The following is a 14668-nucleotide window of genomic DNA, read 5'->3' as shown; positions in this document are numbered from 1 at the left end:
AATTGGAAATAGCAGCCAGGTGTCATGGCACACACCTGTAGTTCTAGCAACTCAGGAGGCTGAGATGGGAAGATCACTGAAGCCTGGGAGGCAGAGGCTGTAGTGAGCCAAGATTGTGCCACTGCACTCCAGCCTGGGCAACAGAGTAGGACTCAGTCTCCAAAAAAAAAAAAAGTATACTATTTAACATTACAAACTCTTTATTAGTAGTTCTTCTCTCTCCCTTTCCCACAGGTCCACGAATCTTACAAGCACCTGAAATCACTGCAGTCTAAGCTCTGAAGTGTCACAAGGACAAGTTTAATCTGCTCCAGAAAGCACCTGTGTGCAACTCGAATCTGTGTGGAATCTTTTTCGAATTCAAATAGCTATAGAGCAAATGATAAATTGACCCTTTTTTATAAATGGAGGGAAAAAAATGAACAGATTTCAGAGATTAAATGAAAAAAAAGCAGATGTTTTAAGTGCAATTAACACTGAAAGAGACCTGTTAAACCATTCAGAAAAAGCTTAAGAAATGCAATATGACTTCCTTTTGTAATGCTGCTGATCCCAGTAGACTATGACTTTTGATAATTAGCAGAATTTAACTACTAAGTAGTTGATTATTTTCACATTTTAATTGCTAATCACTGGCTATATAAGTGTTTTTAAGCAAAGGTATTTTTGAAGTGGTGTAGAACCCTTCCAAGCTTTCCTGCTCGGTGTTCTACCAGACTTACCCTGGGACCTGGCTCAAAAGCAGGATTGAAGAAAAGGGACTGGGGGAAGGAAACTTATTGGAAAACTTGATGCAAATGAGTTTCTGCTTGGCACAGTCTCTGCCTGCTTGCTCTCCTTTGCTGATAGATTGCGTTTATCAAACTATTCATGCTAGCATTTTTCCAACAAGAGAACTTACTTCGCACGGGCCTGCTGTAGGACCATTGTCTCGTGTAATTAGGAATTTTCCATTTGAAGGATCGCTAAATTGTCACAGTAGTAGGAACTGTAGGGAGAGCTCTCAGCTGTAACTTTGGTGACCATATTAACTGGATTTTCTAGGACAATCAGATTTCAAATATTCTGTCATCTTGGCATAAGCCATTAAAAGCTTGGAGGTTACCATATTTGGCATTAAAAAAATGTCGCTTAGGTCACCTTACTCCCAGATGTAGCACAGAAAAACCCTTTGACACAAACCATGTGTTCTGATTTTTGGTTCAGAAAATATAATCATTGAAACGGTGAGGTGTTTTTTTTTTTTTTTTTTTTTTTTTTTTTAAACAACTGGGAAAAAACAAAAAAAACTATGGTTAGAAAAATGGAAGTTTATAGGTTCTATTTCTTACTATATGTATGGCTTTGTTTTCAGTATATTTCTAGGAGCTTTATCTGAATTGCTAATTGTCCTTTCAGCTGAAATCTAATTTACACAATCATTCTATATTTAAAAATTAAATACATCTCAATTAATTTTTTCTTAAAGTCAATGTAAGTCACTTTGTTGTTTTTTTTTTTTTTTTTTTTTTTTTTTTTTTAAAATGCACCATATGCCTCATGAAACCAGCTGTTCTAGAATCAGTCCTGAAAATATGGTTTAATTCCATGGAAACATAATTCCTCTCTTGGGACCTGACATAATATCTGTCTATCCTGGGGAACTGGTAATATGAGACTTTTAGGTTACAGCAGAAATGCTACATATTGACAAAAGCCTAAATCTTTCCACTGGGAGAACTAATTGATAATTGTGTTAAGATTGAAGATTAACCCTGAGTTAATCTCACTTGAGTCTATCTTGACAGTAGTTCAGATTCTGGAAAATGATAAACTGACCTGCTAGATGTAGAATTGTTTCAAAATTAGTGTTGAAATACCTTGTTCACAGATGAATATCTGGGCAGGATCTGAGGGTGTTTGGAATGACACCCCCCTAATCCATTTGCATAGATGGGATGTCTTTGCAGGTTTGAGGAGATCATCGACCTGCAGAGCCCCCTTTGACCCAGTACCTCAAGTTTTATTTAAAATCTAAATCTGGGGCCAGGTGCGGTGGCTCACACCTGTAATCCAAGCACTTTGGGAGGCCGAGACTGGTGGATCACCTGAGGTCAGGAGTTTGAGATCATCCTGGCCAACATGGTGAAATCCCATCTCTACTAAAAAAAAAAATACAAAAATTAGCTGGTCATGGTGGTGGCGCGTGCCTGTAGTCCCAGCTACTCAGGAGGCTGAGGCAGGAGAATCACTTGAACCGGGAGCGGGGTGGTGGAGGTTGCAGTAAGCCAAGATGACGCCACTGCACTCCAGCCTGGGTGGCTGAGCGAGACTCCGTCTCAAAAAATAATAAAATAAAATCTAAATCTGATGTTTGATGCTATTTTTATTAATATTGAAATATTCTGTCTTGAACTTTATTCAGTATAATCAAGAGTAAAGATACAGTAAACCTCGCTGATTTGTACTATTAAGAGAGAAAAAATATGCCACACAATTAAACTTAGGTTTAAATTATGAAGAAATTTAGAATATAGGTTTATTAGATTTAGGGAACACTAAGAATAAAAAAGGAAGGAGTGATACCTGCCTGAGTGGATAACTATAAATCAGCTGTAATTACTGCAGTTGTAGCAATACTTGTGAGTGGCTCCAGTCACCTTAGGAGTCCTTGGAAGTACTTGGTACACATTTGTTGGCTGTACCTTAAAGGAAGTGGCAAGTCCAGTTTGTTCTCTCTACCACACTAGACTGCCACTGACAAGTTTGGGTCTGTTGGATTCAAAATTTTGTGAGCCATTTTCACAAGTACAAAGATACATTTTAACCTTGTCTTCTCCAAAATTACTGAGTAAGAATTTTATTTTTTATTTTTATCTTTTTGAGACAGGGTATCACTCTGTCACCCACACTGGAGTACAATGGTGGGATCTTGGCTCACTGTGACCTCTGCCTCCCGGGTTCAAATGGTCCTCCCTCCTCAGTCTCCTGAGTAGCTGGGACCACAGGCACGTGCCCCCACGCCCGGCTAATTTGTTCTATTTTTTTGTAGAGACAGGGTTTTGCCATGTTGCCCAGGCTGGTCTCAGACTCCTGGGCTCAAGCGATCATCTTGCCTCAGACTCCCAAAGTGTGAGATTACAGGTGTGAGCCACAGCACCTGGCCCAGAGTGAGTAGAATTAATGAGATTTTTTTGTGTGTGTCAGATAATACTAATTTAAGCCTTTTTTAAAAAGTACTCTCAACCGAATACAAAATTGAAAATGTGAGGTTTAATAGAAATGTGTTGGCTATTTGTAATGGATTCTTCTTGCCCAAGTGTTTGGAGTTCTACTTTATGCTCTGTATTTAAAAATTAGTGACCTCAAAGCAGAGTTGGTGACATAGCCTTTGGGGCCCTCATGTTCTTGTCTTTAGAACATATCACTACTAAGTATCAGCTTATCTTCAGAACATTACAACATTCACTATGTTCATATGCTTTCTGAGAAGTCACCACTTGTAATTTCAGATCATATATACCTCTGCAATGGCGACTTCATTTTATAGTTCCTAAAGTTAACATGTTAGATCTTTTTTTTCCACCCCACAAGGGTCTCACTCTCACCCAGGCTGGAATGCAGTGGTGTGATTGTAGCACACTTTGGCCACCAACTCTTGGACTCAAGTGATCCTCCTGCCTTGGACTCTTCTGAGAAGCTGGGATTACTGGTGTACACCACCGCACCTGGCTAATTTTTTTTTTTTTTTTTTTTTTGGAGATAGGGTATCGCTATGTTGCCTTGGGCCGGTCGTGAACTCGTAGCCTCAGGTGATCTTCCCACCTCAGGCCTCCCAGAGGGTTGGGATTACAGGAGTGAGCTGCTGTGCTGGGCCAAAGTGTTACTTTTTTTTTTTTTTTTTTTTTTTTTTTTTTTTTTTTTTTTTTTGAGACGGAGTCTTGCTCTGTTGCCCAGGCAGGAATGCAATGGTGCAATCTCGGCTTACTGCAGTCTTCACCTCCTGGGTTCAAGCGATTCTCCCACCTCAGCCTCCTGAGTAGCTGGGATTACAGGCACCCACCATCATGCTTGGCTAATTTTTGTATTTTGAGCAGAGATGGGGTTTCACTATGTTGGCCAGGTGATCTGCACACACCCCCCGCCACCTCCCAAAGTGCTGAGATTACAGGCATAAGCCACCGCGCCACCTCGCCCAGCCAACATGTTACATCTTAATTCTTGGATTTTCTTCACTGCAGGGCTTTGGGTGGAGAAATAAAACTCTTCAAATGCATAATCTTGGAGATCCTGTGAATCAATAATTCTTTAGACAACTGCGGCTCAAAATCCCTCCTCTATTTTCCGAGTTACTCCATCCATCTTATTAGGAAGTGAATTAGGTGTAGGTGGTCTGTAACACCTACACATCTTTGTATACATGTAGAGGGTATGCCTGGGATACACAGGTTGTCTTCAAGCAGTAGCTGCTACTACAGCTAGAGAGAAGAGGAGTGCCAAGAAATTGATGACCTGAGACCAAGAGTCTTGTTGATGTTCTGACTTAGATAAAGGTTTTGATCATTTTCATGAAACAATGCAGGAAAGTCATTTCTGCTGTTTATTTACTATGTTATTGGAGGATTAGAACAAGTCACACTGTAATGGACTAAAATGACTTATTTTAAAATACTGATGGTTTTTTGGGGGGTTTTTCTTGTTTTGTTTTTTTGTTTTTGAGACGCTGTCTTGCTCTTTCACCCAGGCCAGAGTGCAGTGGCGCAATCTTGGCTCACTGCAACCTCCGCCTCCTGGGTTCAAGCAGTTCTCCGCCTCAGCCTTCTGAGTAGCTGTGATTACAGGCGCCTGCTGCCATGCCCGTCTGATTTTTTTGTATTTTTAGTAGAGACGGGGTTTCACCAAGTTGGCCAGGCTCGTCTTGAACTCCTGACCTCGTGATCCACCCACCTCAGCCTCCCAAAGTGCTGGAATTACAGGCGTGAGCCACTGCGCCCAGCCAGTGTTTTGCTTTTAACTGTGCACACTTACTAAATTTTCCAGTACTTGATTCCTATGGTCCATGATAGTAAACACAGAAACATGTAAGGAACATTGTTAGAGTTACCAGATGTTAGCTGTTGCATATGTGCACGTTCCTAGATTCAAGGGTGTTTCTGCCTTAAGTTTAAGTGGGTCATTGGTTGTCTTGGGAAGATCATGGAAAATTGGGGATTTTTTAGACCAAAATATGTTTTGAGTGTTTCTTAGATTAGTAAATGTGTGATCTTCCACCTTCCACATTCAGACTGCGGACTACACTTCATAAATGCCTTTTTATTTCCAACTGTTATGGATTCAACTAAATGACTGTATGCCTTGGGAGCACATAATTACTTTGCTACCTTTTTCCGCCTTTGCTGTTGTGGCTTGAGTTTGGTTCATACCTGATAAGATGTATTTAGCATATGCTGTTACCCAGCCCTGGCTTGATGGTGTCCTGTGGGGGCAGAGGTGGGAGGACGAGGGGCACGGGGCCAGAGCATGTGAATGAATCATGGTTGGACAGCTGTGACCTGCCAGCACTGCGGGTAAGCCAAACTACAAACCGTTCTTTCCTCTGTGAAATTGAATAAACCTTAATAAAATTCATAATTAGCACATACTAGAAAAAATGACGTATCTTTTTGTGGGGTGACAGTATTGGGTTTCATTCTGGCTATACAGCTTTGATTGGATCATTAAACAGGAAGGTCAGTCACTTCCCTCAAGCTTTGGGGTGTGGAATAAACACGGGTGAATTCGTGGATTCACCCGTCAACCTCCCAATATCAACACATTTCTCATGCCTCCGCGCCGGCCACGTGTCAGCCCTCAGAAGTGGGCAGGAGGAACTTTTAAGCGTCTCGGCAGTTCCCAAGAGGGCCTTTGAGCCTGGCGCCCTCTTCCTGGAGAGGCGTTGGGGCAGCTCCTAGCAACGTGCCCACCGCCGGCAGAGGCCCGGCCCCGCCAACGGCCGCGCGCTGCTCGCTGGGAGCTGTAGTTCCTCACGTCGTCCCTGTCTCCTCTGTGCGGGCAGGTGAGCAAACCGCCGACTACGACTCCCAGGATACCTCGCGCCCGCCTTTCCGCGGGAGGCCGGACGGCTGAGGGTGGCAGCACCGGCTGGAAGCGGGAGGCCTGGCCGGGCTGGGCGACCTGAATGGAGCCGGGGCCGGTGCTGGTCCCAGCGGCCGCACCTCCGGGGACACGGCGCGTAACGGGAAGCTTCAGGGGCTGGGAGCATTACAGGCTGCTCTCGGGGGCCATATAGGCCGGGCGCTCAGAAGGGTGACGCATTGAGGGGCGCGGAGCCTCGGGACGGAGGGGCTACTCCGGTTAGGGGTCTTGTTTAGGGGTGGTCTCGGGATCTGTAAAACGCCTGGCATGGAGTCGGCTGAATAGATGTAGGGACGGGGTTACACTGTAGCCCTTTGGCCTTGGCAAACCACGCCTAGAAAATCCCCATAGTTTGAAGCCTGTACAGGATCGATAGGAGATGCCAGAAGTTCCATGATGTGTTATGGGACACATTTGGACTTGTAGGTCGTGATGTCGCCATTGCAGAGAAAAAGAAACACAAAGCCGGGCACGGTGGCTCATGCCTGTAATCCCAACACTTCGGGAGGCCAAGGCGGGAGGATCACTCGAGGCCAGGCGTTTGGGACGACCCTGGGCAACGTAGGGAGGCCCGTCTCCACAAAAAAGTTTTAAAATTTGCCGGACATGGTGGCGTGTGCCTGTGGTCCCAGCTGCTAGGGAGGCTGAGATTGGAGGATCGCCTGAGCCCAAGGAGGTCGAGGCTGCAGTGATCTGTGAGAGCTGTGATCGCGCCACTGCACTCCAGCCTGGGCAACAGTGAGACCGTGTCTGGAAAAAAGAAAGAAAGAAAGAAGGCCAGGCGCAGTGGCTCACACCTGTAATCCCAGCACTTTGGGAGGCCAAGGCAGGCAGATCACGAGGTCAGGAGTTCAAGACCAGCCTGGCCAACAGTGAAACCCCGTCTCTACTAAAAATACAAAAATTAACTGGGCATGGTGGTGCACGCCTGTATTCTCAGCTACTCGGGAGGCTGAGGCAGGAGATTCGCTTGAACCCGGGAGGCTGAGGTTGCGGTGAGCCAAGTTGGCACCACTGCACTCCAGCCTAGGCAACAGAAGCAAGACTCCATCTAAAAAAAAAAAGAAAACACATGTATTCAATTATTCAAGGTGGACTCTGTAGGTAAGCCCAGATAACCCTTGCATTCCAATACAGGACAGGCCAACACCTGGGACAGAGAGAGGACCCCTCTGACTCCTTTCTTCCAGGACATCCTGTAGGTGGGTTTTGGTAAAGTGGAGGAGGGGGAGGGAGAGAGCTAATTCCGAAGAAAACTCTTCTCAATGGGTCAGATTTACTGCCTATGTAAAGGGAAATATTTCCACCGTCAGTGAAAATCGTGTTGCTGGATGTGGTGGCTCATACCTGTAATCCCAGCACTTTGGAAGACCAACGCAGGAGGATTGCTTGAGCCCCAGAGTTCAATAGCAACCTGGATAACACAGTGAGACCCCGTCTCTAAAAAAAGATTTTACAAAGAAAAAGAATATCAAAGAGTAACCAGAGCTCACACCTGCTTTTGTGCTAAATGCTGCCTAGAAAGTAGTCATGGGTGCTGCCTGGGAAAGGGTTTCAGCCTTGGTGCCAGGTACCCACCTCCTTTCTGAAATGAGTACTTGCCACTTGCTGCGTCAGCTTTCAGGGTAAGGGATCATGGCCACTGCCCTTTTTTCAAGTAATCTCAAAGCTTTAGAAAGCCCGTTAAGTTCTCCAGAGCACTTTTTTTTTTTTTTTTTTTTTTTTTTGAGACAGAGTCTCATGTGTTCCCCAGGCTGGAGTGCAGTGGGGCGATCTTGGCTCACTGCAACCTTCTCCTCCTGGGTTCAAGCGAGTCTCCTGCCTCAGCCTCCTGAGTAGCTGAGATTACAGGCATGTGCCACCACGCCCAGCTAGTTTTTGTATTTTTAGTAGAGACAACATTTCACCATGTTGGTCAGGCTGGTCTTGAACTCCTGACCTCAAGTGATCTGCCCACCTCAGCTTCCCAAAGCGCTGGGATAACAGGTGTGAGCCACTGCGCCCAGCCTGAGAGTACTTTGCTCCTCTTCTGAAGTGCATCCCCTATAAGGAATTTTTAATTTATGGAAATGGGTTTTACCTCTTGAATGGGCAAAGTGAGAGAAGCTTTGATAAACCTTGGATTCATGCTCTGTTAAACCATCTTTTTTTTTTTTTTTGAGATGGAGTCTTGCTCTGTTGCCTAGGCTAGAATGCATAGCATGATCTCAGCTCACTGCAACTTCCGTCTAGCGGGTTCAAGTGATTCTCCTGCCTCAGCCTGCCAAGTAGCTGGGTGCCCACCACCACACCCAGCTAATTTTTTGTATTTTTTGGTAGAGATGGGGTTTTACCATGTTGGCCAAGCTGGTCACAAACTCCTGACCTCAGGTGATCCACCTGCCTCAGCCTCCCAAAGAGTTCTGGGATTACAGGTGTGAGCCACTGCGCCCTGTCTCTCTCTCTTTTTTTTTTTTTTTTTTTTGAGACGGAGTCTCACTCTGTCTCCTAGGTTGGCACAGTCTCAGCTCACTGCAGCCTCCACATCCCAAGTTCAAACGAGTCTAGTGCCTCAGCCTCCTGAGTAGCTGGCATTACAGATGTGCACTACCACGCCCAGCTAATTTTTGTGTTTTTAGTAGAGACAGGGTTTCACCATGTTGGCCAGGCTGGTCTTGAACTCCTGACCTCAGGTGATCTACCCGCCTCGGCCTCTAAAAGCGTTGGGATTACAGGTGTGAGCCACGGCGCCCAGCCAAAGCTACATCATTTTTAAGCAACCACTTTAATTTTCTTCATTAGGGAGTATGAGCCTGATGTGGGCAGAATCCAGATGAGCTGGCCAGTGCTGTGAAGGAGCTGCGAGCGCCCCCGAGAGCCGTGAGATGGTAGGCAGAGTTCAGAGTAAGATGCATGGAAAGCAAACATGCCTCCCATCCTGCACCCCCAAAGATCTTGACTGCATGCAACACTCTGGGGGCTGGGCAGCAAGGACCAGGATGGAGACCCTGGAGAAGAGTGACAGGAGGTGGCATTGATACCAAACTTTCGACGACCAAGGTTTCTTCTGAGCCTCTGAGTGTCCGGCTGGAAGCGTTTTTAAGTGTCTGTCACTGGTATTGAATCAGGGGCACGGAATAGAAGACATTTCCGGTGACAGACATCTCGACTGGGAGGGTTTGCATGTCGTGTCTGGGATAGGAATGACTTCTGCCCACCCATTGGTACCCATCACTGGTTAGTGGGGCTGTGTCCACGCTCCGATGAGTCAGTTCTCAGAAAATACAGGAACGCATAAAGGACTTAACATCTCTAAACGCCATTGGTGCTCCTGCCTCTGGTGACTTGGCAAAAGGCAATGCAATTCATTCTGCATTGTCAGTTTCCACCTGTGTTCACTGTTTGGTATTCTTGATGTGATTTGTTTTTCCCATTTTAGGCGCCAAAAACCAAGAAGAGATGGAAAGGTGAGTGGAGAGATGGAACATTACCCTTAAGCCAAATATATATATATTTTTCCCCTTTGGTCCTGGAACAATGAAATGTGTGTTTATTTAAATGTTTTTGGGCCAGGCATGGTGGCTCATGCCTGTAATCCCAGCACTTTGGGAGGCTGAGGCGGGTGGATCATGAGGTCAGTCGATCGAGACCATCCTGGCTAACACGGTGAAACCCCGTCTCTACTAAAAATACAAAAAATTAGCTGGGCATGGTGGCAGGCACCTGTAGTCCCAGCTGCTTGGGAGGCTGAGACAGGAGAATGGTGTGAACCCGGGAGGCGGAGCTTGCAGTGAGCCAAGATCGCACCACTGCACTCCAGCCTGGGCAGCAGAGCGAGACTCCGTCTCAGACAAAAAAAAAAGTGTTTTTGATGAGAGTCTTACTATTCTTCCCATTTTTCCATAGGCAGCCTTGGTCTTCCTTATGCTGCCTCACTGGTCCTCAGAGAAGTTCAGACATAAATAAGATATGGGGTTGTGGAAAAAATCCTTCTCCTTGGGCTCTGTATCCAGAAATATGTGGTTGGGATTCAGGGTGGGAAAACTGGGGAGGGAAACGAATTTGGTATTCATATTTAGGTTCCCCCACATGCCTCCATCAGAAAGTGGCCATTGATGAGGACGTCCAGACCAGTTCTGGGGGATCTTAGATGGAAGGGTACAAGGAACCTACTTGTCTGAAAGTAGCTTCCATGTGCCTAGAAATCTTGAGTACTCTTCCCAAAGAGCCGCACTGGGCTGTGTTCAAGATCTGGAAGACTGATCTTTGGCCAGTGTGTCATGGTAGACAGGTAGAATATAGGTTCTCCTGAAAATCTGCACCATCATTCTTTGAGATAGTTTTTTCTTTTTTTTTTTAATTAGACGGAGTCTCGTTCTGTTGCCCGGGCTAGAGTGCAATGGCAGGATCTCAGATCACTGCAACCTCTGCCTCCCAGGTTCAAGCGATTCTCCTGCCTCAGCCTCCCCAGTAACTGGGATTACAGGCATGCACCACCATGCCTGGCTAATTTTGTTTGTTTGTTTGTTTTTGAGATGGCATCTTGCTCTGTCACCCAGGCTGGAATGCAGTGACGCGATCTCGGTTCACTGCAACCTCTGCCTCCCAGGTTCAAGCAATTCTCTTGCCTTAGCCTCCCTAGTAGCTGGGATTACAGACATGTGCCACCATGCCCAGCTAATTTTTTTGGAGTTTTGTTTTTTTTTTTTTTCCTGAGGTGGCTTCTTGCTCTGTTGCCCAGGCTGGAGTGCAGTGGTGCGATCTCAGCTCACTACAACCTCGGCAACCCAGGTTCAAGTGATTCTCCTGCCTCAGCCTCCCAAGTACTTGGGACTAAAGGCGCCCGCCACCACGCCTGGCTAATTTTTTGTATTTTTAGGAGAGACAGGGTTTCACCGCGTTAGCCAGGATGGTCTTGATCTCCTGACCTCATGATCCACCTGCCTCAGCCTCCCAAAGTGCTGGGATTACAGGCGTGTGCCACTGCGCCCAGCATTTTTTTGTATTTTTAGTAGAGACGGAGTTTTGCCATGTTGGTCAGGCTGGTCTCAAACTCCTAACTTCAGGAGATCCACCTGCCTCGGCCTCCCAAAGTGCTGGCATTGCAGTTGTGAGCCACTGTACCCGGCCTGAGATAGTTATTTTAAATTTCTGCCTCGGGGTATTTCAGCAAGGCTTTGTGACTTGTTGACAGAGACATAAAACATCTCGTGGCCAGTGAAAGGAGAGCTAAGCCTAAGTCTCAACATCTGAAAGCTCTGATGCCTTCTGGCGAGTCTCAAGCCTTGAGGTTTATTAAGGGTCACTCTTCTTTCCTCCTGAAGTCATGACAGTCCCTTTTCTGTTCCAGGCTCCATTGATGATTTACTTGGTGACCTTCTAGGGGATGATAGTAAGTGCGCCTTGCCCAGAATCCCCTAATTTGGGCTGCTGCTGTTGCTTTTTTTTCCTTACTCTGTTGCCCAGGCTGGTCCCACACTTCTGGACTCAAATGGATCCTCCCGCCTCCTGAACCAAAGTGCTAGGATTACAGGCATGAGCCACTACACCCGGCCTTTTTAAAAAATTGAGATATACACGTCTGTAATCCCAGCACTCTGGGAGGCCGAGGAGGGCCAATCACGAGGTCAGGAGTTCAAGACCAGCCCGAACAACATGGTGAAACCCTGTCTCTACTAAAAATACAAAAAAATTAGTTGGGCATAGTGGCGGGCACTTGTAATCCCAGCTACTCGGGAGGCTGAGTCAGGAGAATCACTTGAACCCAGGAGGCGGAGGTTGCAGTGAGCCAAGATTGCACCACTGCACTCCAGCCCGTGTGACAGAGCGAGACTCTGTCTCAAAAAAAAAAAAAAATTGAGATGTAATTTATATAGCATAAAGTCCACGCTGTAAAGTATACAACTCAGTGGTTTTAGAATATTCACAAAGTTGTACAACCATCACCACTACCTAATTCCAGAACATTCTCTATCACCCCGTAAAGAAGCCCTATGCCCATTAGTAGTCAATTTCATTCTTTCCTCCCTCCAACCTTAGGCAACCACTTATTATTTACTCTCTGTCTCTATGGATTTGCCTATTGTGGACACTTGAATGGAATCACACAGCATCTTACTTTTTTTTTTTTTTGAGACAGAGTTTCGCTCTTGTTGCCCAGGCTGGAGTGCAATGGCACGATCTCGGCTCCCCGCAACCTCCACGTCTCAGGTTCAAGCAATTCTGCCTCAGCCTCCTGAGTAGCTGGGATTACAGGCGGTCACCATCATGCCCGGCTAATTTTGTATTTTTAGTAGAAATGGGAGTTTCTCCATGTTGGTCAGGCTGGTCTCGAACTCCAACCTCAGGTGATCCGCCAGTCTCGGCCTCCCAAAGTGCTGGGATTACAGGTGTTGAGCCACCACGCCCGGCCAGCATCTTACCTTTACATCTAGCTTTTTTTTTTTTTTTTTTTTTTGTAACAGAGTCTCACTGTGTCACCCTGGCTGGAGTGCAGTGGCGTGATCTCGGCTCTGCCTCTGCCTCCTGAGTTCAAGCGATTCTCGTGCCTCAGCTTCCCGAGTAGCTGGGACTACAGGCACACACAACCACAACCAGCTAATTTTTGTATTTTTAGTAGAGATGGGTTTTCAACATGTTGGCCAGGCTGATCTCGAACTCCTGGCCTCAGTCACCTGCCTCAGCCTCCCAAAGTGTTGGGATTACAAGTGTGAGCCACCATGCCCAGCACACATAGCTTCTCTGATGTAGCATAATATTTTCCGAGTTTTATCCAAGTTTTATCCACACTGTAGCATGAGTCAGTACTTTATAACTTTTTTATGGCTAGATAATGTTCCATTGTGTGGATAAATCACATTTTGTTTATCCCTTCATCAGTTGGCAGATATCTGAGATATTTCCGCATTTTGGCTGTTATGAATAATGCAATTATGAATGTTTGTGTACTAGTTTTTGGGCGGACATGTGTCTTCAGTTCATTTGGAATTCCTGGACCATATGGCAACTGTATGTTTAACTTTTTGAGGAGACTGCTTTTCCACAGCAGCTGTGCCGTTTTACATCCCACCAGCAATGTAAAGCAACGTAGTTCCTCTACGTCCTTGCTAATACTTATTTTCCTTCTTTTTGATTATTGCCATCCTAGAGGGTGTAAAGTGGGTATCTCATGGTAGTTTTGATGTGCATTTCCCTAATGACTAATGAGGTTCAGCATCTTTTCATGTGTTTATTGGCCATGTGTATATCTTTGGAGAAATGTCTGTTCAGATCCTTTGCCCGTTTTTAATTGGGTAACTTGTCTTTTTATCGTTGAGTTATAAGAGTTCCTGGTAGATTCTGGATGCTAATCCATATTATTTGTGTTCGTGTTGGTCTGTTAAGGAACATGGTTTCATGGTCATGTAAAGCTCACCAGGGACAGAGAGACAGGTTTCCCCTGCCTGGTCCCAGAGAACCCACAAAGCTCCTGTCACCCAGGCTGGAGTGCAGTGGTGCAATCTCTGCTCACTGCAATCTCTGCCTCCCGATTCAAGCGATTCTCCTGCCTCAGCCTCCTGAGTAGCTGGGATTACAGACACCCACCACCACGCCTGGCTAATGTATTCCAGCCTACAGTTTTGGGCTGTGGAAAAGCAATTGTTCCTCATACATTTCCTTGGGGTGCAGTTGGGTTGGGTTGGGTTGGGTTGGGTTCGGTTGGGTTCGGTTGGGTTGGGTTCAGTTGCATTGGGTTGGGTTGGGTTGGGTTCAGTTGCATTGGGTTGGGTTGGGTTGGGTTGGGCTCTTCATTTGGTATTCGGCACTTAGGGTTGACTTCCTCCTTGGAAATGTACTACCCTCTCTCCCATTCAGGTTTTCCAAGGGGTGACATTGGGACCTGCCTATGGGGCCAGATTTCTTCCTCCTAACACAGAGACAGCTTGGGAAGGGAACTTGCCAGCCTTTGCATCTTGACTCCAGGTCCCTTTAGCTGAATGACACGTTTTCTCTTTTCTTTTTTTCCAGTGACACTACCTGAGAAGCCTGTTAAACTAGCTTCACATACCAGAGACACTACAGGTGTATCTCAGATGTTCCCTTCTTCAAAGGCTAGAACAAAGTAAGGGCAGGGTCGGCCTGGGTATCCATGGACCTACTTCAGTCTAAATGCTCTTTGCCCCTCCACCCCCCACTTTCTACTTCACACTTGCTCGCCATTTTTTTTTTTTTAAGAGAGTCTCTGTCGCCCAGGCTGGAGTGCAGAGGCACAATCTCAGCTCACTGCAACCTCCGCCACCCCGGTTCAAGCAATTCTCCTGTCTCAGCCTCCCGAGTAGCTGGGACTACAGGTGCCCACCACCACACCCAGCTAATTTTTATATTTTTCATAGAGATGAGGTTTCACTATATTGGTCAAGCTGGTCTCAAACTGACCTCAGGTGATCCGCCCACCTCGGCCTCCCAAAGTGCTGGGATTACAGGCGTCAGCCCCTGCGCCCAGCCTATTGTTTTTAACAGTTTGTTTTTAAGCAGTTCTACTGCTAACAAAGTTGGAAATCACTGCATCAGCAGGCTTGTGATATTCTTTTTAACA

General features: G+C 46.1%; 2 protein-coding genes across 11 annotated transcripts in view; both read left to right on the top strand.

The window, feature by feature from the left end:
- ACOX1 (acyl-CoA oxidase 1) overlaps positions 1–5620 on the top strand; it is a 40365-nt gene extending 34745 nt beyond the window's left edge. For 2 of the 3 annotated variants that reach the window (XM_031657772.1, XM_031657771.1), the window contains exon 14: positions 235–5620. In XM_031657772.1, coding sequence (XP_031513632.1) covers positions 235–282 — 48 coding nt within the window. In that variant the 3' untranslated portion in view covers positions 283–5620. The remainder of the gene's footprint in view (positions 1–234) is intronic. The other variant, XM_031657773.1, reaches the window with a different exon arrangement.
- Positions 5621–5743: 123 nt separating this feature from the next.
- Positions 5744–14668, top strand: part of FBF1 (Fas binding factor 1) — a 31327-nt gene continuing 22402 nt past the window's right edge. For 4 of the 8 annotated variants that reach the window (XR_002517790.2, XR_002517791.2, XM_021927989.2 and 1 more), the window contains exons 1-5: positions 7106–7316; positions 8896–8981; positions 9533–9560; positions 11444–11485; positions 14101–14194. Coding sequence is in view for 6 of the 8 variants with exons in the window: in XM_021927989.2 (XP_021783681.2) it covers positions 8979–8981; positions 9533–9560; positions 11444–11485; positions 14101–14194 (167 nt within the window). In the remaining 2 variants the exon portion in view is untranslated. Of the gene's footprint in view, positions 6035–7105; positions 7317–8895; positions 8982–9532; positions 9561–11443; positions 11486–14100; positions 14195–14668 lie in introns of those variants that run through there. The other 4 variants (XM_017950982.3, XM_017950984.3, XM_017950985.3 and 1 more) reach the window with 4 other exon arrangements.

Source organism: Papio anubis, chromosome 17 (genome assembly GCF_008728515.1).
Source record: "Papio anubis isolate 15944 chromosome 17, Panubis1.0, whole genome shotgun sequence".
Taxonomy (NCBI): Eukaryota; Metazoa; Chordata; class Mammalia; order Primates; family Cercopithecidae; genus Papio; species Papio anubis.
Note: the sequence above shows the minus strand (reverse complement) of the source record. Positions and strands in the feature narration are given on the sequence as shown.